The sequence below is a fragment of the Alligator sinensis genome, unplaced genomic scaffold (assembly GCF_000455745.1).
Source record: "Alligator sinensis unplaced genomic scaffold, ASM45574v1 scaffold262_1, whole genome shotgun sequence".
Lineage (NCBI taxonomy): Eukaryota > Metazoa > Chordata > Crocodylia > Alligatoridae > Alligator > Alligator sinensis.
Window position 1 is genome coordinate 1,387,345 of NW_005841904.1, and position 23,892 is coordinate 1,411,236.

Below are 23,892 nucleotides of genomic sequence, written 5' to 3' on the forward strand. Positions count from 1 at the left end.
TTTCATGATGACTTAAATATCTTATAATAATGAAGTACCTGATAAAGTGTACATCATTCCTCACCAGTGGCAGTTATTTGCTTTTCCTAATATACGTTATATTTACAATTTATGCAGTGCAATTGCTAAAATACAAGTAAAGATTTTCTCTGTAAAATGATTCAAATGCTTTCAATTAAAATTCTAAGTTCCCTCAATATTTGAATTTGATTGTAAGGTTTGACACACACTTGTAGTTTAGCAAGTAAAAAGTGATATCACTGGACTTCCTTTTCTCTAGTCCTTTCATTCTAATATTAACTTTAATGTCACTTACCTCTTCATTACTATTTCATCTGTCATCACATTATGTTTAATGGTATAATTTAGATACAGTTTTTTATTATCATAGTGTATAAATAAATGTATATACTGCATGAATATATATTGTAAATAAACTTAATACAAGTGTCAGATATGTTAGCTCAAATACTCTCCTATAATTTTTCTGTTTTGTGTCATGTGGCTGGTAGAAGTTGGTCTTAATGTTATCTTAGATAATAAGTAGCCTGGACTTTAAAAAGCTTCTGTGCTACCTTATATTTTGACTTGGGGTACAAGGAAATTAGTGAGATAAAAATGTTTGTAGCCAAGGATTCTCTATGCCCCAGATAATCCACTGTCTGATGCATTGGCACCTTAAAAGTATTAGCAACCAGTGCAAGGAGGAGCAGCCCTTGCTCTGTGTTATGCCATGGCCTGGCCTGATGCATCCTGAGGGTCTTGTAGTATCTTCTGTCTAGTCCATTTGTGAACTTTGTCTGTGCTCTTTATCAGTCATCAAGTTTCTGGGCCATCATCAGTAATGTATATGATAAAACTTATTTATAAATTATATTATATATGAAGTAAGGAGGATATGTATCTTTGCATGGTTTGAAGAAAGAATAGGGACTCCGTTGTAGGTAAAGTGTTATTTATCAGATTTATCTATAGTTGCTAACAGACAACATTACATTGTAATCCAAAAATTGATAGATTGCTCACTGTGTATTTTCTGATACAATTCTAGTTTGTTAATTTGTATTAAGATAAATGTATTATAAGCTGAGCAAGTTTTTTTTAATTTTTCTTTTCTGATAAAATGGCAGCAGATTGCTCGGAGGGGAATGGTAAGTTAGAGAACATTCAGTCTAAGAAAGACTGGTTACTTGGACTGCATTTAATAACAGATTTGTGATAGTGAAAGTGTTGGAATATATTATTTAAGCACATTCAACTCCACTAATCTGTTATTTTTTAACCCTTCTTAGGTTTGGTGATAAAGGGCACATAATTTATAAAAATGCATTTTGTCCATAATGGATTTTTCAAGTGACCTATATAAAAGCCCCCACATACACAAACACATGGATGTAATTATATATGTCTATACCAATTATATGTGCACATAGTTTTCAAACTAAGGTACCTACATTTTGATACCTAAATCCATATATAGGTCCTCAAGTAGCCTGATTCTCAGAGTTGCTGAGTATCTGCAGCCTCTACAGAAGTTCTATCTGATTGACTCACATTCTTAAACTTGTACTGTGATTTTTAAAGAAGTATTTGGATAGAGATGAAAGATACAGAAACGTGAGGCAGTAATGAAATCAGGTTTGAATTGTTTAAAGCCAAGACCTACATTACATGAGTGGGTGGATGCAGGGTTTTGGTTTAGGCCTATTTCTGATGACATAAGAGTTGTAAGAAAGTGATTTTTATCCTACAATTTCATGCTATTGTTAGCATTTTCTGAACGACTTTTTAGAACTCAACTCATTGAATCTATTCCATTTCTTAGAATGTATTTCAATGAACTGGGATGATGCCTGGCAGTAGAAAATGGAGCATAAGTGGTTTACTTTCACAGTCATTCCTAATAGGCCTGTGCAAAGTGGCTACTATTCGCTTCAGATTCGGATTTGGCTGATTCAGGGGGCAGCGATGTGATTTGAATCACTGTCCCAAATCAATTTGGCCAAATCTCTGAATGATCCAGGCCAGGACCATCCCCCACCTGCTCTCCCAGCCTGGCAATGGCAGCCCTGCCTGCCCCAGCTTCCAGTACTTCTTAAAAAAAAAAGCCCCGACTTATTGGGTGCTGCCGGGAGGAGGGGAGCAATCCCTGCTACCCCCCACTGCCCCTCGTTGCATGGAGGGCTCTGCACAAGCCCCCTGCCCCCGCTTGCTCCCCCAGCCCCCCATGGGTGCCCCGCCCGGGCCAGCTTCAGCCCTTTAAGAAAAAAACCTGAGAAAACCCCGCACTCACTGCTCCTGTCAGTGGGGGGGCGATCCCTGCTGTCCCCTGCTGCCCTGCTCCACATTGGAGGCTCTGCACGAGAGCCCTGAGACTGCCCTGAGACTGCTATAGGAGCAGTGAGTCCTGGGGCTTTTCTGTTTTTTTTTTCTTAAAGGGCTAGAGCCGGACCGGTGGAGCAGCTGTGGAGGAGCTGGGGGAGCAAGGAGGGGTTGGGGGGGCTCATGCAGCGCCCCCCATGCAGCGTGGGACAGTGGGGGGCAGCAGGGATCGCCCTCCCCACTCAGCAGCACCCAGTAAGCACCAGGGCTTTTTTTTAAAGTACGGAGCTGGGTCAGGCGGGGCAGCCAGGGGGGGCCTGGGGGGCTGGCAGGATCCCCTCCCCCGCCCTTAGTACTTACCAGCTAGGAGTTGGCTGCAGCTCCCTGCTACAGTGGGTGGGGCCTGCCTGAATCATCAATGCTCTCTGAATCCTTTCCAAAGATTCAGAGAGCTTTGAATCAATTCAGACCTTTTTCTTGGTCCCCTGATTCAATTCGGATTCAGAGATTCGGCCACTGAATCGGGCTGAATCTCCTCCAAATCGAATCACCACCTAAAGCTTCGCACAGCCCTAATTCCTAATAAATAGAATAGGATTATCCTTACTGGTTTACTTATCAATACTATATTTCTGTTCTGTCACAGTGCACATCATCTAAACATTTTACTCAAGTACAATTCCCAGTAAATGTTTTGCTTTGAATCAATTCAGACCTTTTTCTTGGTCCCCTGATTCAATTCGGATTCAGAGATTCGGCCACTGAATCGGGCTGAATCTCCTCCAAATCGAATCACCACCTAAAGCTTCGCACAGCCCTAATTCCTAATAAATAGAATAGGATTATCCTTACTGGTTTACTTATCAATACTATATTTCTGTTCTGTCACAGTGCACATCATCTAAACATTTTACTCAAGTACAATTCCCAGTAAATGTTTTCCTATTTGCCAGAGTAAGGTCAAACATTTAATTAACTTTTAAGAGTTCATATTTTTAGCTGAATGGTAGAAAAATTAATATTCTGGGTAGCACTTGTTTCTGATATTACATGTACATATATAAGGGGAAAAACATACAATTAGAGGCATATCTGAATCTTCTAGAAACCAAAATGAGACAAGGACACACAATGAGACAAGGGCACTTTCTCTTTCAATTATTTTTTATTAATTGGAGGCACTTTTCTTCAGTCTGTTCCAAGTTTTCTATACCATTATTTTCTGATACTGAGTGAACCACAACTGTTGATGGAATTTGCTTGCTGAAAGATTTTTATAATATTAGGAATAATATATATTGATTTTATCTTCCTAATTTTACATGGTACACTGATACCATGGCTTTGGACAACAAATAAATCATTATATAAATGGAATATATATTCCCTGTGTCAGTGTGGTAGGCTTAAAGAAAGAGAAAAACGCTGTGTTTATGAGTTAAATTTGAGTCTAAAATGTACAACACTTTTCAAAATTAGGTACCATTGTAGGGCATTAGTCAGGACTCATACTTTCTTAGACACTGCCTCTACACTTGGACTGTTACAGAAGCAATATTCTAATTTTATAAATACATTCTATAAGTAGTTGCATCTTAACTGCAGAGGCTTGTGTTTCATTTTTATGCTAGGCATAAGTTTATAGTAACATAGTTTGGGAAATAAAATGAAAGTACTCCTGCTATTTTAAATATTCTTTACTGTTTAAGTATTCAGAGTTCCATGCCATTTCCTCATTTTTATTAAACTGGGGAAACTTGTGAAATTAGTGTGTGGATAGTGTGACTTATTGTACATGTCTGAATTTGATACAGCAACCACTTTTTGGTTTGACACATTTGAGAAATAAGAGATACGTATAAAAGACTGATTATTTAGTAGGAATTAAACTGACTAATAAATCATTAGTTCAGTAAGATTTCATTCAACTAAACACTCATGGGCTCTTTTTGTTCTGTTTACAAATGTATATTTTGTTTTAGTAACTTTTCTGATAAAGTAGACTAAATTTATTACTGACTTGTAAAACTTTCATCTTCTCATCTGTTATACTTACTTTTTCCCCCTTTATTTTTCTTTCATACAGGGCATTCAAGTAAAGGTACAGGTCAAAGTGCATGATGTGTCTTTATGTTTTAGTTTTAGAGATGAGCAGGCTCTAAACATTCTTACCATTGATCATAGCAGTGGCGTCACAAAATGAAGGTCCCAGGTCTACTTGGTACAGCAAAACTGACCACATTTGATCAGAGCAGCTCTATTCCCTTTTAACGAGCCAGGTGCTGCTTTGATTCATAGATGTTAGGGTTGGAAGGGACCTCAATAGATCATCGAGTCCGACCCCCTCGATGATGTAAAAGTGTAGGACATAACACTACTTGTTAATTTTGTAAGGTCCACATTCCACCTCTGCTGCCCTTCTGCCTTCTGTAATTTTTGATGTAGCCATCTTTACAGCACAGCCTAAGTACAGCCATAGGGAGCATACAGTGTTTAGTTTGTGACTTCCAAATCAAAAATAAGTATGAAATTCTGGTACCCCTTTCCACCTCCCTGCCTTCCCTCCTGCCTACAAATAGATAGAAGGACTACCTTAGATTATGTAAGCTTAACTTTTACACATGCACCCCTCAAAAATAAATAAATAAAAACCTTCCCAGGCAACTGGGGCTTGGAGCGTTTTTGGACAATTCCCACATTTTCTATTGAGTCTGTTTAAAGATCCTCCAGTGAGCTTCAGTCATCTCCCTGCAACTGTCTCTCTAAAGCGAAGTTGTAGTTGGTACCACCATCCCATTTCAGGCTCTACTTTTGTTGGTCTTCACCAGGTAAATAGGCTTGGCCTTCATCAGCACTGAGATGAGGGAGCTCCAATAGAACAGAGTGACAGGTTTTTAAAAAAAATTCTGATTGTGTTTGGCCAAAATAGTCTACATGAATTCCCTTTGAATGGCAATTGAGTGTGAAGTCCATTTGGTTCTATTGCTCAGCGCTGTCTTCATATCAGTCATTAGGCACATTTCCATTTACATCATTGAGAACAAACTACAGGCCTTAAGCTGTTAACAGTATAGTATTCTTGTGTGCTGTTATTCAACACTGGTGTATTTCAACACAGCTGTGTCTATGCAAAACTCTTTTTATCATTGCAATAGTTTGGACATTTTATCATTTCTTGCACATCTAGTGAAGGCGTATTTATTGATAATAGATCAGCACAGAGGGAAGCAATGTTTTGTTATCACCAATGGCATAAATTTCTCTGCATGCCTCTACCTGCATATATACCAGGAGGAAATGCTGTTTCCTGGAGTTCCAGTTTAAGAAGGCAGAAGTCTGGTGGCAAAGGCAGAATGATTTATTTTTTCACCCTTTTAAAGTGTATTGATTTTAAGTTTATGTTGTTCTTACACATTTGCCATTCCTAATTTCAACTGAAAGTAAAGGAAATTTGATGGTCAAAATATCCCTCTGAAGAACAGTGAGAAGAAAGTAGGGCTACCTCATCTTGCTGGTATGCCTACCTCGTAAATGCCTTCCAGTATTGAAAAGGAAGAGTGACGCCACTGGGTCCCAGTGATACATTGTGGCATTTGTTCGTCCGCTATCAATGTAGAGTACAAATGATGTCATTATAAATGTATAGCCATTACATCACTGCTATTGTAGAAACTTTTTCTAAGGCACTTCCAGAAGCAAAGCTTTGAGACAAAGTATTCTCTTGCAATTGTTAGTTCCTTAAGAAAGGCAACCACATCCAGTGTGTGTTCCCTCTGAATCATGAAGCAGCCTAAGTAACACTGGCTTACATATACTTTAATCACCATTTAAAAGACAACATTTGCCTAACTTTACCACACAACAGAATATCCATTTATACTATTTTATTCTATTCATCAGCTAAGTCATATTTGTGGTAACACTGTGATAATAACTGGCAAATGATGGATTTTAATGGTTTCTATCATATTCCCACATCTGCCAAGCATAATGTACACAAAATAGACAACAGCATCCCATTTACAGAGGGAAAAGGATGTGGAGGGTTAATTGCATCTGTGGAGGGTTAATTGCATCTGCTCTTTGTAGTGGTTTATGCCTTAGGCCCAGTCCTGAATTTTTGTCTTGGGCAAAATTCCCATTGAGTTCAATGAGAGTTTAGTTCATGTACGGAATTCAGGATTGGGCTATTTTTGTTGTTGTTTACCATAAATTCATTAATTGTATGGGTCTGTTTTACAATAAGCTGTGCTATTGCTAAGTATTTGATTTGCTATGTTAAATCCAAAGAAGAAATTATTTGGGGCTGATTTTTTTAAGCAAAATGTTTATTTAATAACACTGCATATCGTCTATTATAGCTAGGTAGAACAAATGTTGTTATTTGTGCCACCTGTTCAGTTCTCATCTCCTCAGCTTCCTTTATCTAGTTTCATCTGTGACCAAAGCTTTTAATAGATTAATTTATTGTTATTATAGAATTGTTTTAACTATAACCTACCCAAAGGACACTACATTTTCACCTTTAGTGGTCTATTGTTTTGAATCAATTCCTTCTAGATTTTGATCAACAGCAAAGCAAATTCATTTCATCCATTCACTTAGGACTCAGACCCTGGACAATCTTGTCTGATACAATTCTTAACAACACTCAGTAGGAATTAAACTATTTCAAAATGCAAACAGATAGTCTACTAAAACTGTGGTTCAGTTTTTAATTTTATATAAATTAAAATATATATATGTCTGATTTATAAGTTATGTGCGATTCAGAATTTATGTTTGCAAAAAAAATTGATCAAACAAAATTAGGTTACTACTGTCAAAAGAATGAGTACTAATATTCATATTATTTGAAAACAAGAAATATTTTTACATTTTCTACTCAAACTGTACAGTTCATTTTTATTTTACCACTTTTAACTATGCAAAATTAAACTATGTCAACAACTATAGTCTGCTTGGACAAGTAGAAGTGAGGAATCATTTTATATGTCAGAAAAACTGTATTATTTGGAGTATTCACAAGATGTCTTTTACTTCTAGTCTGGAGGACAAGACCAAGAACGAAAGAAATCAAAGCGTAGAGGGGATTTGTACTCAATACAAACTTCCTTGATTGTAGCTGCACTTAAAAAGATGCTTCCTATTGGTTTGAATATGTGCACACCTGGAGATCAAGAGCTGATTTCTTTGGCTAAGATTAGATACAGCCATGTAAGTCTCTTTTATAGTGATTTTCAAAATAGTAAAACAGAACCTCAGAAACCAGACTGTGAAACACAGATTCATAGATGTAGGTTCAGAAGAGATCTTGCAGATCTTCTAGTCTGACCCTCTGCCCTGAGCTGGAGAGAAAACCGGACTCAAATGATCCCAGTTAGGTAATCATCAAGCCTTCTCTTAAAGACCCCAAGGTAGGAGCCAGCACCATTTCCCTTGGAAGTTGGTTCCAGATACTAGCCGCCCTGACTGTGAAGTAGTGCCTTCTAATGTCGAGTCTGAACCTACTCTGTAACAACTTATGGCCATTATTCCTTGTTACTCCGGGAGGTGCTCGGGGGAACAAGGTCTCTCCCATTCCCCGCTGTTCCCCCCTAGTAAGTTTATAGATGGCCACCAGGTCCCCTCTCATCCTTCTCTTGTGAAGGCTGAACAGGTTCAGGTCCTGTAGCCTCTCCTCATAGGGTCTACCTTGCTGTCCCTGGATCATGCGAGTGGCCCTTCTTTGGACCCTCTCAATGTTGTCCACATCCCTCCTGAAGTGCAGTGCCCAGAACTGGATGCAGTACTCCAACTGCGGCCTGACCAGTTTTGCATAGAATGGGGGGATCACCTCCTTGGCCCTGCTTGTGATGCATCTGTGGATGCACGACAAGGTGCGGTTAGCCCTACTGACCGTGTCCTCTTATTGGTGGCCCATGTTCATCTTGGAATTGATAATGACTCCAAGATCTCTTTCTGCCACTGTGCTTTTGAGAAGAGAGTTCCCCAGCCTATAGGTATGCTGCTGGTTCTTACTGCCCAAGTGCAGCACCCTGCACTTGTCAGTATTGAATCCCATCCTATTCTCATTTACCCACCCCTGTAACTGTCCAGGGCCAGCTGTATCATGTCCCTCCCTTCTAGCGTGCCAACTTCACCCCAAATCTTGGTGTCATCTGCGAATTTAAACAGGGTGCTTTTCACCCCCTCGTCCAAGTCACTAATAAAGAAATTTAAGTGTGGGCCCAAGGACTGAGCCCTGGGGGACTCCAATGCTCACATCCCTCCAGGTCGAATAAGACCCGTCCACCACCACTCTCTGAGTGCGGCCTCTCAGCCAATTTGCTATCCATCTGACTGTGTAGGCATCAGTGCCATAGTTGCCTAGCTTTTTAATGAGAACGGGGTGGGAGACAGTGTCTAAGGCCTTCCTGAAGTCCAGAAAGACTACATCCACTGCAACACCTGCGTCCAATGATTTTGTGACTTGATCGTAGAAGGCAATCAGGTTGGACCTGCCCCTTGAAACCATGCTGATTGCCCCTGAGCATTATCTCCACTGCTGGCCTTTCACAGATGTGCTCCTTGATAATCTCAAAGAGCTTCCCCAGGATCGAAGTAAGACTAACGGGCCTATAGTTGCCTGGGTCCTCCCTCCTCCCTTTTTTGAAGATGGGGACCACATTGGCCCTCTTCCAGTTGTCCGGCACCTGGCCAGAGCATCATGACTGCTCGTAAAGCCATCCCAGGGGCCCTGCAATTAGCCCTCAACACCCTGGGGTGGAGAGCATCTGGGACAGGCTGAAGTGCTCTGGGTCAGATTACAGGGTGTTCCTGGGGAAAGGGACTTAACCCCTGCCAATTCCTTCAACACCCTGGGGTGGAGAGCATCTGGACCTGCTGATCTGAACACGTCCAGCCCCTCCAGAAGTTCTCTAACTCGGTCCTCCCTGACCCTAGGCCTGGCGGAGTCTCTCGTGAGTCCGTCCCGAATCTCGGTGGGGGACTCCCAGTCCCTGCACAAGAAAATGGAGGCAAAGAAATTGTTAAAAAGGTCTGCTTTTTTGTCTGGTGCAACCACCAGATTGCCTAACATATCCTGCAGGGCCCAACATTACCCGGTGCCTTCTTCATACTCCCTGTGTATTTAAAAAAGGACTTTTTGTTGTTCTTGATCCTTGATGCTAGCCCTAGTTCCGTAACTGCCTTAACTTTCCTAACAGCCCCTCTACAGACCTGAGTGATGAAGGTATACTCCTCTTTGGCCCCTCCCTTCCACTGGGTGTACACCTCCTTTTTGGCAATTAGGCATTCCCAAATGCCCTTGGTGAGCCAGGGGGGGCTTTTGAGCACTCTTGCCCCCTTTGATTCTCATTGGGATTGTCACCCCTTGGGCTCTGAGTATTCTCTCCTTAAGGAACAACCACTCATCTTGGGCACCCAGTTCCCCTACTTTCCAGGACCCCAGTGCCTCTCCTACCAATCTCCTCAACTCATTGAAGTTGGCCCTCTTCAAGTCAAGGGCTACTGCCTTGATGCAGGCCCTTGACACCTTGCGCTGGATGGTGAATTCCAACAGGCAATGATCACTGTCACCCAGGTGGTCAAGAACCTGGAGTCCCCTCACCAGGTCATCGCCTGTGGCCAGGACCAGGTCCAGCAGGGTATTTCCCCTGGTGGGACTGTGCACCTCCAGGGTTAAGAGGAGGTCCTGTATCTCGACAAGGAACCTTTGTGAGCATTCCAACCTGACTGACTGCTCCTCCCAGCAGATGTCCAGGTAATTTAGATCACCCCCCTGACAACTACATCCATTGCCTTATGTGCCTCCGCAAGCTGACCCAAGAATTCCTGGTTGGGAGGTCTGTAGTAGACCCCCACTGTTAAGTCCCTTTCCCCATGGTCCCCACGTATTCTGACCCAGAGCACTTCAGCCTGCCCATCCTCTGAACCCATCCTGCTAGTTGAGGATGTGTATTGCTTTTTGACGTAGAGCGCCACACCCCCGTGTTTCCTCCCCTCTCTATCCCAGCTGTATAGTCTATAGCCCCTAATGTTAACTGCCCAGTCGTGGGATGAATCCCACCGGGTTTCTGTGAGCCCCACTAGGTCCGGGTTTAAACTAGCTATCTGGAGGGCAAGTTCCACCTGCTTATTCCCCATACTATGAGCATTGGTGTAGAGGCATTTAAGGCTATGAATTGGTGCATGTGCCACCCCCGATTCCCAGGGTTATCTGGACCCCTGTCACATACCTGGGTACTCCTTGTGCACATCACCTGTCTTGGTTGGGAGGTGTCCTCAAGTCCTCCTGTGGCCCCCGTCCCCCGGCGAAGCTAGTTTAAAGCGCGCCACACGAGATCAGCCAACCTGGAAGAGAAGACAAGCTTGCCTTTAGGGGAGAGGTGTAGCCCATCCCACCCAAGCAAGCCCCCTGTGCAAAAGTCCTGGTCATTATCCAGGAACCCGAGGCCTGCCTGGTGGCACCAACTCCATAACCATTGGTTGACCTCGCCAATGCAGGCCTCGTGTTGCCATCTCTGTCTACTCACCGGGAGACTAGAGGAGAATACGACCTGTGCACCCGTCTCCTTGAGCTTGGCCCCCTGGGCCTTGAACTCCTTCATGATGCAGTCTGGGTTGCCTCTGGCCGTGTCATTTGTTCCCACATGGATAAGAACCAGGGGATACTGGTCTGAGGGTCGAATGTAGGCTGGGATCCTCTCTGTGATATCATGAACCCTAGCCCCCGGCATGTAGCAGACCTCTCGTGCCATGTTCTCGGGCTGACAGATGGGACCCTCCGTTCCCCTTAGGATGGAATCCCTGATGACAAGGACCTGGAGTTTCTTCCTTGTGGTGCACCCCCTTGGTGCCATCTGTGTCATGTGTGGAGTGGCACAGCCCCTACTGGAGGCATCCCCTTTGTCCTTCTCCACCAGCGCTGCCAAGGCCTCGTATCTGTTCCCCAGTTGTAGCCATAGATGCCTAAGTTGTTAGTACATATTAAATATTGCAATATGTCATATGGGAAATACACCTACAGGATATGAGTGGAAATGTGCAAACAATTGTGTGTGTGTATAAACTTATATGGGAAAAATGGCAATCTGTTTTTATGTGGTTGTCACAGAACCAAATCCCAAGAAATCTTTTGTTAGCATTTAATTCTCCTTAGATTTTGGCCAGTATTTTATGGCTACAACCTAAGTGCTTTCTAAACACTTCCCCACCCCCAAATTGTATGTACTTAACATAATGTTCCAGTACTTTGCATTAAATGTAGAATATAAAAAAACTATGTTTTTATTAGATGAATGTCAGGCAGAAAGTAAAGGTTTTTATCTCTTTCTGCAGCGAGACACAGATGAAGAAGTCAAAGAACATTTACTTAACAACTTGCATTTGCAGGAAAAGGTAATATATAAAAAATGAATCTGAGGTTAGATGAAACTCAAAATGAAAATATAGAAAAGCCTCAGAAATTTGAAATTGTACTATTCCATTTATCAAATCATTTTTTTTTCTAGTTTCCTAGATTTTTAGGTTTCAATAATCCCTATAGAACTGTACAAGTTAGAAAATAATAATTTTGTAGATTTGAATCTAGTACACTCTTCTAAAAATACAGTTCCCATACTTATTTTTATATTAGCCTCCATATTTTTAATTTATTTGAAGACATCACAGAATTTCCAGACTACTTTACTGGGATCCATGAAACCACACAGAGCACTTGCTGTAGAGTCTGGGTCCAGCTGTTCAAGTAGAACAAATGCCATGCTTATTAACAGTAGAGACAGATAGGAGGTTTACCAGAAAGGGAAAAATAAGATATTGTTTCTAAACTTCCTTAGCCACGTGACTAATAACAGTAGCAGTAGTAGTGGTAGTCATTATTTTAAATCAGACAGGTTTTCTCACCTTAAGGGATATAAAAAGCCCAATTAATTCTTGAAAACATTTTTAATAAGATAGGAAATGTTTATTTTTAGTCTGAAGACCCAGCTGTGAAATGGCAGTTAAACCTGTATAAGGACATTATGAAAAGTGATGAGCCCCCTGATCCTGAGAAGACTGTGGAACGTGTGCAGAGGATTTCAGCAGCTCTCTTTCACCTTGAACAGGTGATAAGGATCCATCTATCTTGTAGTTAATTTAACTTAGATCAAGAGGTGAAGTTCTCTGGCAGTCCAGATGATCACTTGGTTGCTTTAGCAAATGTAATCATTGAACATCACTTTCTAGTTAAAGCTAAAATGTATGTCTTATACATTTTTAATTAATTTCATCTCCCAAAGTATCGAAGTTCTGCTTAATCCATTGCTGTGGCAATTGTGCTTACCCCTGCTGAATTCTGTAAACAGTTTCCCAGCCCCGGTTTGGAATTCAGCACTTTGTAGTGAACAGGTTTGCATTTTTTAAAGATGTGTGAGTATGGTTTTAATATCTTTTTTCCAAAGAGATGTCAATCTGTCCTCCATTTCTCTGTGTGAAAATAATTGCATTAGCAATTTTGACACCTTTAGTACATTCAAATGATATAAGTTAAATACAAGAAGGCCTTTGTGTCTGACTTGCATTCTGTCCATTTAAAAAGATCTTATTTTCATGCACAACTGATAGTGGAAAAATTATTCATAGAGGGACTATACATGCAGAGTTGCACATAAATATGGAAATTGTACCTTGAGTCCCATGTATGAGATTTGCTGACAGCAAGGGGTGGTCTTTATGCAAATTTGGGAGCTATTTTCTATGACCCTAAGTTTTTTAAAGAGTGATTTTTCATTTAAAACAACATTATCAGAAGATAGGAAGCTTTGTAATAGCAATTAGTTCATTTAACTTGCAGGCATACTAGTCAAATATATTAACTGTAACAAACTTTGAAGTATTCATGCTGCACATTTTGAAAGAAGTGTTTTCTCATAGGTTGAACAACCACTAAGATCGAAGAAAGCTGTCTGGCACAAACTCCTGTCAAAACAACGCAAAAGGGCTGTTGTCGCTTGTTTTAGGATGGCACCATTGTACAATCTGCCAAGGTAGATGCTTTAAAGGTTCATTTATTCATGAGCTTTACTGGGGAGCAAGCACTTCAAGGAAGAGCAGGAATTTCTTAACACTCACTGCATCTGAATTTATTATCAAAATTTGTTGATTTGGCAGAGCTTCTATAATTGGACATTGTTGTGACATTCTGAATTTAATAAGAATAACAAAACCTAAGGGCATTTACATGTATTTACATTACTTTTGACCAAACTAATCTTTGGTGCTTTGGCATGCTTAGAAAGCTGTTTACACACATTTGAAATGTCCACTGAATACTTGTCATAGAGTTTCTTATTTAATTCATTCCTCTGGGTAAGAAAATAGGTTTTTATGTCAAATAATTAAATTGAAGAAGCCAGTGTAGGAAATACACTACTTCACAAAGACATACTTCAGTTTTTTGGGGGTGGGGTTGGGGTTTGTTTGTTTTTTACCAATTTTTATCTGCTATGGCCCCTGGTATACTCCAGGCAGCTGTGCCTAGGCATTTCTGTCCATTTTCTCCTTTGTCCTTTTCTGTCCATCATTCTCCTGATTCTCACCCCCATAGTATTTTTTCTCTTTATTTTTAGCTTTCTTTTTTGTGGATGTCCCTCTCTGTTCTCACCCCTATGAAAGCTTTTACTGCTTAGCTTGGGAGACCCAATTTTTAGCTACGTTGGGGTGGGCCTCTGAAATTCGTGCAAACTATGTGTGCGCTGTGGGGGCAGAGCATAGCAATTTGGAATTCTGGACTTGTGTTTTCAGGCTTTAGCCTTGCTCATTTAACTTAGACTCATAAAGCTGGAAAAAAAGTCATCTAGTCAATCCCATTCTCAGACAGAACAGGTTTTACCTGACACATGCCTGTCTAGTTTCTTCTTATAAGTCACCTGTGAAAGATTCTACAATTTTGCCAGGTAATTTGTTCTAATATCTAGCTGCTCTGATATTTTGGAAGTTTTTCCTAAGCTTTAACCTGAATCTGCCTTCCTGTTGTTTAAATCCATTGCTTCTTGGCTTACCCGCAGCAGGTAGGGAGAATGATTGTTCATCATACTTTTTATGGCAAATTTCAACTATCTAAAATTACTATCATATCACCCCGTAAAATTTGTTTTTCCTCCAGACTAAGCATCCCCAGCTCCTTCAAGCTTTCTTCATATCACCTGGTCAGTCCTCTGATCATCTTCATTGCTCTCCTTTGGTTCTTGTCTAATTGTCAACATTCTTCTTAAAATGTGGTATCCAAAACTGTACACAATATTTTATTTGAGATTTAACTAGTACTGAGAGGAAAGGCATTGTTATTTAATGCATCTTGGATATGATGCTTCTGTTAAAACAACCCAAGACAGCATTTGCCTTTCTTGCAACAGCATCATATTGCTGTTTCATGTTTAATTTGTGATCCACTATAGCCAACAGATCCATCTCAACAATGTAGTGTCCAGCTAGCTATCCCCCCATTTTCTTGTTTTATTTTCCTTCCTTCGTGAAGTACCTTACATTTGCTCATATTAAATTTCATTTTATTACTCATTGCCCAGATCTTCAATTTATCATGATCTTTTTTGGATTTGAAGTCTATCCTCCAAATTTCTTCTAACCCCATCTAGTTTTGCATAATCTGCAAATTTGATATGCATCCTCTCCACTCATTCATCTGAGTAATTAATAAAAATATTAAACAGCAATGGACCTAGAACCTTGCAGAACTCCTCTCAAAACTTCTTCCTAGTTTAATATCAACGTACTCATTGTCTGCAGTCTTTCAGCTATAGCACATCCTCCGTTATCCAAACAGTAACTTTTTTTTAACTAACTCTTGGTATTGTGTAATAAACTATTCTGTTTTAAAACTTTATTTAATATAGTTCTGTATATTTAAAGTGTGATACAGTACTATAATTTGTAACTGTCAGGACTGTATAGTATTCTGTTTCACTTAATACAATATTGTATTTCTACTCTCAGACTTGTAACTTGCCTTAAACTTTGCTGTATTTAATATACCTTATTTACTTGAATATAAGATGACCATGACTATAAGGCGACCCCCAAATAATTAGATTATATATATGGAAAATACTTACATTTTTATAATTTTTCAGGTATGGAAACTTATTATTGACCGTTTGCCTTGAATTTGTCCCCCTCCCACTGCCACAGCAGGGAAAGTAAATCTGGATGGTCAGGTAGCCCCCTTAACTTCTGTTCCCCCAACCTTCTTCCCTCTTCAGCCCTTAACCCACCTCAGACCCTGCTCTCCATGAGCACATGGAAATAATGGCGGGGGGGAATTACTACAGCTATCCATAGACTTAGTTCATCCAGAATTGATGCATTTTACCTTTTTTAAAACTGCTGCAAGTTTTAGCACAGGTACTCCATAAATATACTTTTAAGCAGCACTTCTGAACCTACTTATATATAGCACAACCTATGCATAATATTAAGCTAAGGCCAAAAAGCTTATGGCTTACCAAGCCACTGGGCTGGGCCCCAGCAGAGTCAACAGTGTTTCAAGCCATGGTGACCCCATAGCTCGGCACTGTTCAGTGTATATATATGTACTCCAGATATCCCCACAAAGGATCAATTGGCTAATTAGGCCACCACCTATGACTGGAACCAGATAGTCTTGTCATGAGTCCTGAGATCCTCCAAAAAATTAGATGCAGATGAGGCACAAGGCAACCTGATCCAGCTTCACCCATGAAGGGTGGGACCACACTAGTCCAGGGGTGGGGTGGTGTCCATAGGTGGGAGGGGTGACAGTGGGATTCTGGGTGAATTTTTGGGGACCCTATTTGATTATGTTTGCCAGACGTTTAAGGCTGGTGATGAAACAGGAATCACTGGAAATGGGAAGGAAAGGCACAACTTGGCTTTCAGAGGGAAGAGGAAATCAAAATATATTCAGTGCAGTGGCTCGCCATGACTTAAAAGAGAGCACTGAGGGGGTCTGTGCACAATGGGCAGTACCATGGATCTTATTACAGTGGGCTGCACTAACCTGTCCTTACCTGGCAGGGCAAGTACTGTGACCACTAAGGCAGTCTTTCTAGCTGCTGGGGATAACCACTTTTCTGCCACAGGGTAGTACCTATGGAGATAATGTATAGTTAACCTCCCATTTGCTCTCAAGTGGGAAGATCTTGGCTTTAAGACTACTTTATATACTACTCACTTGTTCCTGTGGCCTTACAGCTGAGGGCAAGCGAAAGGCAGGGGCATCTGAACCCCAAGCTTCCAGGCTTGGGCCTTTAAGTAGGATGTCTGCCAAATGATATGGAAACATCTGAAGCCCCAGGTGGAGGTGGAGAATGTTTGCCGGTAGTAGGGCCACTTATGGTTCTGGGCAGACTAACAGATTTGGAATTGATTTGGCTGATATGGCTTGGAACACGAAAACATTTCCATTTGAAAAAAAAAAGGGTTCTCATCAGTACATTTGCCCAATGTGGTTCACAAGTTTTATAGTTATGCTCAGTGTTGACTGCTTAAAGGTTGGTTTCTATTACTGAGCGCTTGTTTCTTTTGGCAGCTGTTTTATCATAGATAATGTATTTAATGTAGTTTCCTTGTATGAAAATGTAAGGCGAGGAGTTTTTTCCCCATGCTGATTGTGGGGGAGGGGAGAGACTTAGTCTTGTATTCAAGTAAATATGGTATCTATTCTTAAGTCGGATATGGATTTCTGTTATATATCATATGTTGGTATATAATATCCTCATAAGATGCCACAGTGTCACTTACCCAAAGGAATTCAGCTCTCCAAATAGCTTTTCAACATGGGCTTTCCAGAGGGTTTGGATAACTAAGGATCTGCTGTGATTGTATATCCATCAAATGATTGTTCCTTCTAGTCCATATTTGTCCAGCTTGTTTGTGAAGATGCCACGTGGCACATGTCAAAGGCTTACTGTATTAAAAATATGTTACATCTACAATATTCCCTTTATCCACCAATCCAAATATCCTATCAAAGAAGAAAATTAGTTTGGTTTGGCATAATTTGTTCTTAACAAATCCTTGTTATTGCAAATAATCCTTTTTGTTGTCTAAATGCTTCTAAATTGATTACTTTAGAATATTTTTAAATAACTTCATATACTGAAGCCAGGCTGACTGAACTATAATTCTCTGGATTAATCTCCCTACCCACCACCTTTTTAATGATGTGCACTCTGTTTGTTTTTCTTCTGACTTATGGGACTACACCTGTTTTCTCAGTAATAATTGCTAAGGGATACAAATATCTTCATATACCCATGACTTGAATTCATTCAAAAAGTAAAATATTACTTGATGTCCTCATCTTCATCTGCATCCTTTCCCCCTTTTTTATATTTGTTTTGCTAACCATCAATTAACAGTTACATTTTTGTAAAGACAGAAGCAAAACAAGTACTGAGCAGCTTGACCTTCTTAGTGTCTTCCATTAATCATTCACCTTCACCATGAAACAACAGACCTACACTTTTTATCGTTCTTTTATTCTGATGTACTTAGAGCAACTTCTTGTTGCTTTTAACATCCTCTTACAAGTGTAAGTGGCTGCATCTCTCTTCCTTATTTTGTCCCTACATTCTTATGCTGTAACTTTCTATATATCTTTAATGACTGTCTATCTTTTGATATTCAGGTTATTTAAAATATTCCTTGTGCAGCTGTGTCAGTCTCTTGTAATTTCTCCTGTTTCTTATTCTTTGGACTGTTTTGCAATTGTGCTTCTGATATATCTTTTGGAAACAAACAGTCCTCCACTTCTTTTTTTCTTTTAAATTATCCATCGGTGTATCAGACCTCACCTACTATTTTGTGCATTTGTTAAAATCTGTTTTTCTGAAGGTCATCTTCCTTATTTTTTAACCAGCCTTGCTCTTAGGGCCATGAACTCTATAAATCCAGCATCATTTCCACCCAGGTTGCTGGCTACCTAACTAGCCAATTCTTACTTATTGGTTAAAACTGAATGTAAAATAATTCATCTCCCCACTTCCCAGTCAATGCCTCAACTTCCTTGACCATAAATTTGCCAACCACACATCAGAAATTTGATGGACATTTTACGTTTGGCTGTATTCTTCTTCCAACTTGTATTGAGTTAGTTAAAGTCTATTACTACTTTTTCATATGTTCTGGATGATCCTGATAATCAATTCATAGACTCTGTCATTGGGTTCCTTCTCTTGTTGTGGGGGTGCATATCAAAATATCAAATGACTTCCACAATAATATCCCTATTTTTACTCCTTTTATTCCTTTACCCGGGTACTCCTGACATCTAACACACCCCTCATTTTAGACCAAAAAGCAAATGTGTATGCCAGTGGTTCTCAACTTTTTAGATTCAAAGCACCCTCCACCAATTTTCTGAATTTAGCAGCACCTTCTGTGAATGTGGGTACACAAGGTTAACATGCCCCCCTGACTTTGCCTTGATGCATAAAGTCCAGAGGGCACTCACCCTCCACGCGGAAGTGTAAGGGCAGGTGCAGCACTTACTATAACTTACTATATCCTGTACTTGGCCAGTCTGAGCTCTCAGGCAGGCCAGCAGTAGAAGCCTCATGGCAGCCCTTTCCATCAGGCAGGTCTACAGCAAAATGCTCCCTCCTGTCACTGCTGTTGCCTTGTCTGACTCTACACAGTGTCTCCTGAAAACAGGTGTGGCAAGCAATGGAGCAGCACCTGGCAATGGAGCAGCGCTGTCATTGAGAATCACTGGTATATGCTTTTGACATACAATTCAATGCCTCCTCCCTTTTTCCCTTAGAAAAAGTTACTCCCGGTAATAGAAATAGTATTTGTAATGCCAAAAAAGTCATAGTTTTCCTTACATGCCATGACTTCCAGTTTATTGTTTCCTCCTCTTGTACAGTGTACCTGGCATTAGCACAGGTATAGAAGACAACTTATTTCTTTGACTAGTGGTTCATGCATTTACCTTCATCTACCAAGGGTCATAACTAGCAGCATTGTCGGCTGTTACATGTTACCAAATGGATAAGCGGGAAGGGGAAGTGGTTAGAGGATCTCCTACCTCTTCATCATGCCATGCAACACATCTCTCAGATAGCAGGGGCATGCCATCAATTGGATGCCTCTGTCCTTCATAGGAGTCAGTCCCTGACCACCACCAATATCATTCTTCTCATATTCTTGGGTATTCTACACATGGGCCCTTGATCCCTAAAGATATGTACATCTTATTTTTTAAGTAATGGGTCTGCTACTCTCCCCTTCTACCACATGTATCATGTAAGATTCATTATGTAGCAGCTGTGTTGAGAACCTGAAAGTAATCTCTTGCTTCTAGCTGTGCTGAATATTCTACAGTTTGCCTTCTCCTGGTATTCATAAACTGCCAGCTGTCTTCTTCATTCTCCAGCTTTGCCGAGTTCCACTTTGATTTCTCTCTTTATTGGCTCTGTTGTAGGGATGCATGATTTCCATCCAGGATATCTTCACTTTCATTAATGCCTTAATAGCCAGATAATTGTGCCTCCAAACCATGCAGCTTTCCTTCCAGTATGGTCAACAACTCGTTGACGGTATGGTCAACAACTGTTTCAGAATCCTGTTCCATTTGGGTAAGGGACAGATCTATTGTCATGCCATTTGTTTAATTCCCACCATGTTTGTCCTTTGCACTGTGCTCTCCCAAATTTGTTTAGGGTCTCTGAGGAGACCTCTTATTGAAAGTTGGAAAACATTCATTTTCTAACAGAATGCATTTCCTCCAATGAGCATGTGTGTGTTAGATGAATTTGGTTTCTTCCACACAGAGAAAGGAAACTATTCATGTTTAATGAACTTTGGCTGTTTGGAAATGTTTAAAAAAAATGCTTTGTACTTTACCAGAAGAAACAGCAGTATAGATCTATATAGATCGGGCACTTCAGCAGGGCTTTTTGGAGCTTTTATCTAAAGCTGATTCAATCAGCTATTAGGTAAAAGCATTAAAAAGCCCCACTAAAGCACCCAGTCTATACACACATCAGGCAAGCCGGGTCCAACTAAGGCGCTGACTCTCCTGGGAATGCACTCCAGGGCTTGGCATGGGAATGCCCTGAGTTTAAACTAAAACACCATTTTGTGGGGTGGGGTTTACATCTGCAAGCAGCCACAGTTTACAAAGTGTTTTTAAAGTGTTTAACAAAATGCATTCCATCTGCATCTTAAAAAATTAATATCAATTAAATTATTAAAATGTTTTTGTATGTCTGAAGTTGGATGAGTGTCCTGGCAGCTATAAATCTTGAGAAGAAATTTAGGTTTACCACTTTAGGACCAATTGAAAATCGCTTGTACTATGACGAGGAACTTCATAAGGTCATCAAGTCCAGCCCCCTGCTCAAGGCAGGATCATTCCTGAGTAAACCCTCTCAGTCAAGCATGTCTAACCTGCTCTTGAAAGCTTCCAAAAATGGAGTTTCTGTAGGTAGCCTGTTCTAATGCTTTAACCACCTTCATAATCAGAAAGTTTCTCCTAGTCTTTGACCTAAATTTCTACTGCTGAAGCTTGAGACCATGGCTCCTAGTCCTGTCCCCTATAGACATAGAGAAAAGTCCATCTCCATCTTCTCTTTAATCACCCTTCAGGTATTTTAAGATTCATCAAATCCTGTCTCAAGTCTTTTCTTCTCCAGACTAAATAACCTTCAATCTTTCAGCCTTTACTCATAAGTCTTGCTTCCCAGTCCCCTAACCATTTGTGTTGCTCTGATTCACTCCAAACCATCACATTCTGCTTGAAATATAGGCCCCAGAATTTGGACGCAATACTCCCTGTGAAGCCTCACCACTGCTGAATAGAGCAGAAAAATCACTTCCCTTGATTTGCAAGTGACATTCCTGTTAATACAACCCAAGATGCTGTTGGCTTTTTTTGCAACAAGAGTACACTTTGGGCTCATATTCAGCTTATAGTCTATTTTAACTCCCAGGTCCTTCTCTGCAGTACTGTAGCCTACCCAGTCGTTCTGTCATCTGTATTTGTGCATGCAATTACTTTGTCCCAAGTGCAGGACTTTGTACTTGTCCTTGTTGAATCTCACCTCCTGATTGAAGACCATTTCTCCACTCTATCTGGGTCATTCTGGATCCTAGCTCTATCCTCCAATGTATCTGCAGCCAACTCATCATCTTTCTAGATCTACCGTGGATAGGCTACTTGGTAGAAAAGTGTTTACCATATTATTCTGAGAAGAATGTAAAGAAGGGAAAAGGGAAGACTTAAATAAAATGTAACAACATACCAGGTTTTTGTTGTAACAAATGAGTAGAACAGAAAGGAGCAAAACATTGGGAGAATTGAGGGGACATTTCAGTATATCAGTGATTTGTGGGTACTTCTTGATAAGCACATTCTCTATTAATAAACTATTCAGAGTTTACTTAGGCCAGGATATACTTATAACCTCCAAAACAAATAGCCAAATGATACAAAGAATAAGCTGTCCTTTCTGTTTAAAAAAACACATTTCCCTGAAATTGGCGAGTGCCTGTCTAGAGGATGGGAGATCAGAGAATCAGAAAAATAGAGCATGGAGGGCACCCAGGAAGTCATCTATTCCAACCCCTGTTCTAGGGAGGATTATCCCTGTATAAACTTATCCTAGGCATGTTTGTATGATCCTCACTTAAATGCAGATGAAGAGAACTATTACTGCATTCTGCATTTTCTACAAAATATGAAGTAATACTCTTTGAAGTAGAAAGCTGGCTAATCTGCTGAATCTGTTCCATGTTAGAAATATTAGGCCCAGTTCTTCTTAGACTTACAGGTTCTATGACTAAGTTTCTCCTGATTTTCACTAATATTGCTGAGAAATGAATGGCTAAGTATTTCTGTGTTCAGTGTTTGTGTGACCTTTTATTAAACTGTGCTATTATGAGCAAGTATTTGATACCTACTGCCTTCTCAACATACCTAAGCAAAGTCCCAAGAAAAAAATTGTTGAGATTGTAGGCTTATTTCCTGATTGCTATGTGCAAAATGATTTTTAAATGTTCTACAGACAGCTATTTTGTAGACAATTCATAGCATTTTGACAGCAAGATAAAGCTATTATGCCATGATACACATAATTACATACATAACTATCAATCCATCATTTATGTTGATTGTGGCATTAAGACATCTCTGAACACCAGGGAGTTTATTTCAAAGTTTATTTCAATTATTAATTATGAAAGCTGTGCAAGTGAATGCCTATATCAATATGGGGTTTTTTTCTAATTTTTGTTTTGTTGTTATATTGGGGTGTAAGGGTCAATGCCAAATTTAACAATACGAGAGTGAGTTTAAAAGATACCCCTGCAAATTAGTAAAAACAATTTTTCATCCTAGAAAGTGCTATGCCCTTCAGTGTTTGCAAACCCCTTCTTCTGATCCATTCTTGAGATGTGATTTTCATGTTAATCTCCCATTTGAATCTGATATTCTCCAACAAAATATTTGTCTTTCTTTAAGGTTTTCCAGTGCATTGACCATTTTAATGTCTGATGCATTGTTTTGCAGCTCTCTGTTAAAGCAGTGCATCCAAAAATTATAGATTATTTAATGTTTCCCTGCAAACCAATTCCAAGTGCTTCTTTTTCTAAGAGGAGGCTCAAGATGCAAAGTAAATACTTATTGTAGCTTTACAAATTTTATTTCTCAAAGAGTGAACATTGCCAGTGCTTGGAAATACTAATTCTTTCTGTTTATTTATTAATTAGTTAATATTGCTTTGAAGAGGAAAATTATTATCTGAGTCATAAGTATATTTTCTCTGAGGTATATGTAAGAAATATTGAGATGCTTTACAGGAATGCACTTTACTATTCTGTTTTTTTGTTTATTATATACATGTGCATTGAGAGATACAGCAGATAGTACACAAGACAGTTATTCATAAATAGCTTGCAAATACAGGCTTCTTTATCTTTTACTAGTTTACTGAATTTAACTTGTGCCTTTGTTGTTAGTTCTTCAATGAAAACCTATATGCTTTTCTTCAGACACAAAATTAGCAATTTCTTCCTGAGCACCTTTCAACGTGTTTGGCTGGAAAAAGTACATGAAAAAACTCAGTATGACAGGCTTATACTCATGTTAACGGTAATGTAACCTATGGAGAGCCTCTTCCTTACGCGCACACTTATTCCTTTCCCAGCCATGATTTGATGTTATCATAAAAACATGAATTTGTACAATTTTTAGAAGGGATTCTGATTGGTCAGTCTTTAGGAACCATTGATAAAATGCTGCAGTAAAGTATAGTTTAGTTTCAAAAGCACAGCATGAATAATGTGTGTAAAATATTCTCACTAGGTGAATATTTTCTTTCTGTATGTCAGATATGGCCTGTAATTTTACCTTGTATACACCCCACTTAATAACTTTTAACATCCAGTTTGCTTAGGGTAGTGTCATTATGATACAAAAAACCAACACAAAAGTGATGAATTAAGCAATCTCTGCTTCACAGGGTGTGCAGAGTGCATCTAAAAACAAATGTCTTTTTAAATAAAACATATGCATGTGTTGTA

General features: G+C 39.8%; 1 protein-coding gene across 3 annotated transcripts in view; it reads left to right on the forward strand.

Annotated features, from left to right (window-relative positions):
• The window catches only part of RYR3 (ryanodine receptor 3), a 585,375-nt gene that overhangs the window by 470,604 nt on the left and 90,879 nt on the right, over positions 1-23,892 (forward strand). For all 3 annotated transcript variants that reach the window (XR_003092800.1, XM_025197735.1, XM_025197736.1), the window contains 5 exons: positions 4,409-4,423; positions 7,369-7,539; positions 11,665-11,724; positions 12,303-12,434; positions 13,243-13,355. Coding sequence is in view for 2 of the 3 variants with exons in the window: in XM_025197735.1 (XP_025053520.1) it covers positions 4,409-4,423; positions 7,369-7,539; positions 11,665-11,724; positions 12,303-12,434; positions 13,243-13,355 (491 nt within the window). In the remaining variant the exon portion in view is untranslated. The remainder of the gene's footprint in view (positions 1-4,408; positions 4,424-7,368; positions 7,540-11,664; positions 11,725-12,302; positions 12,435-13,242; positions 13,356-23,892) is intronic.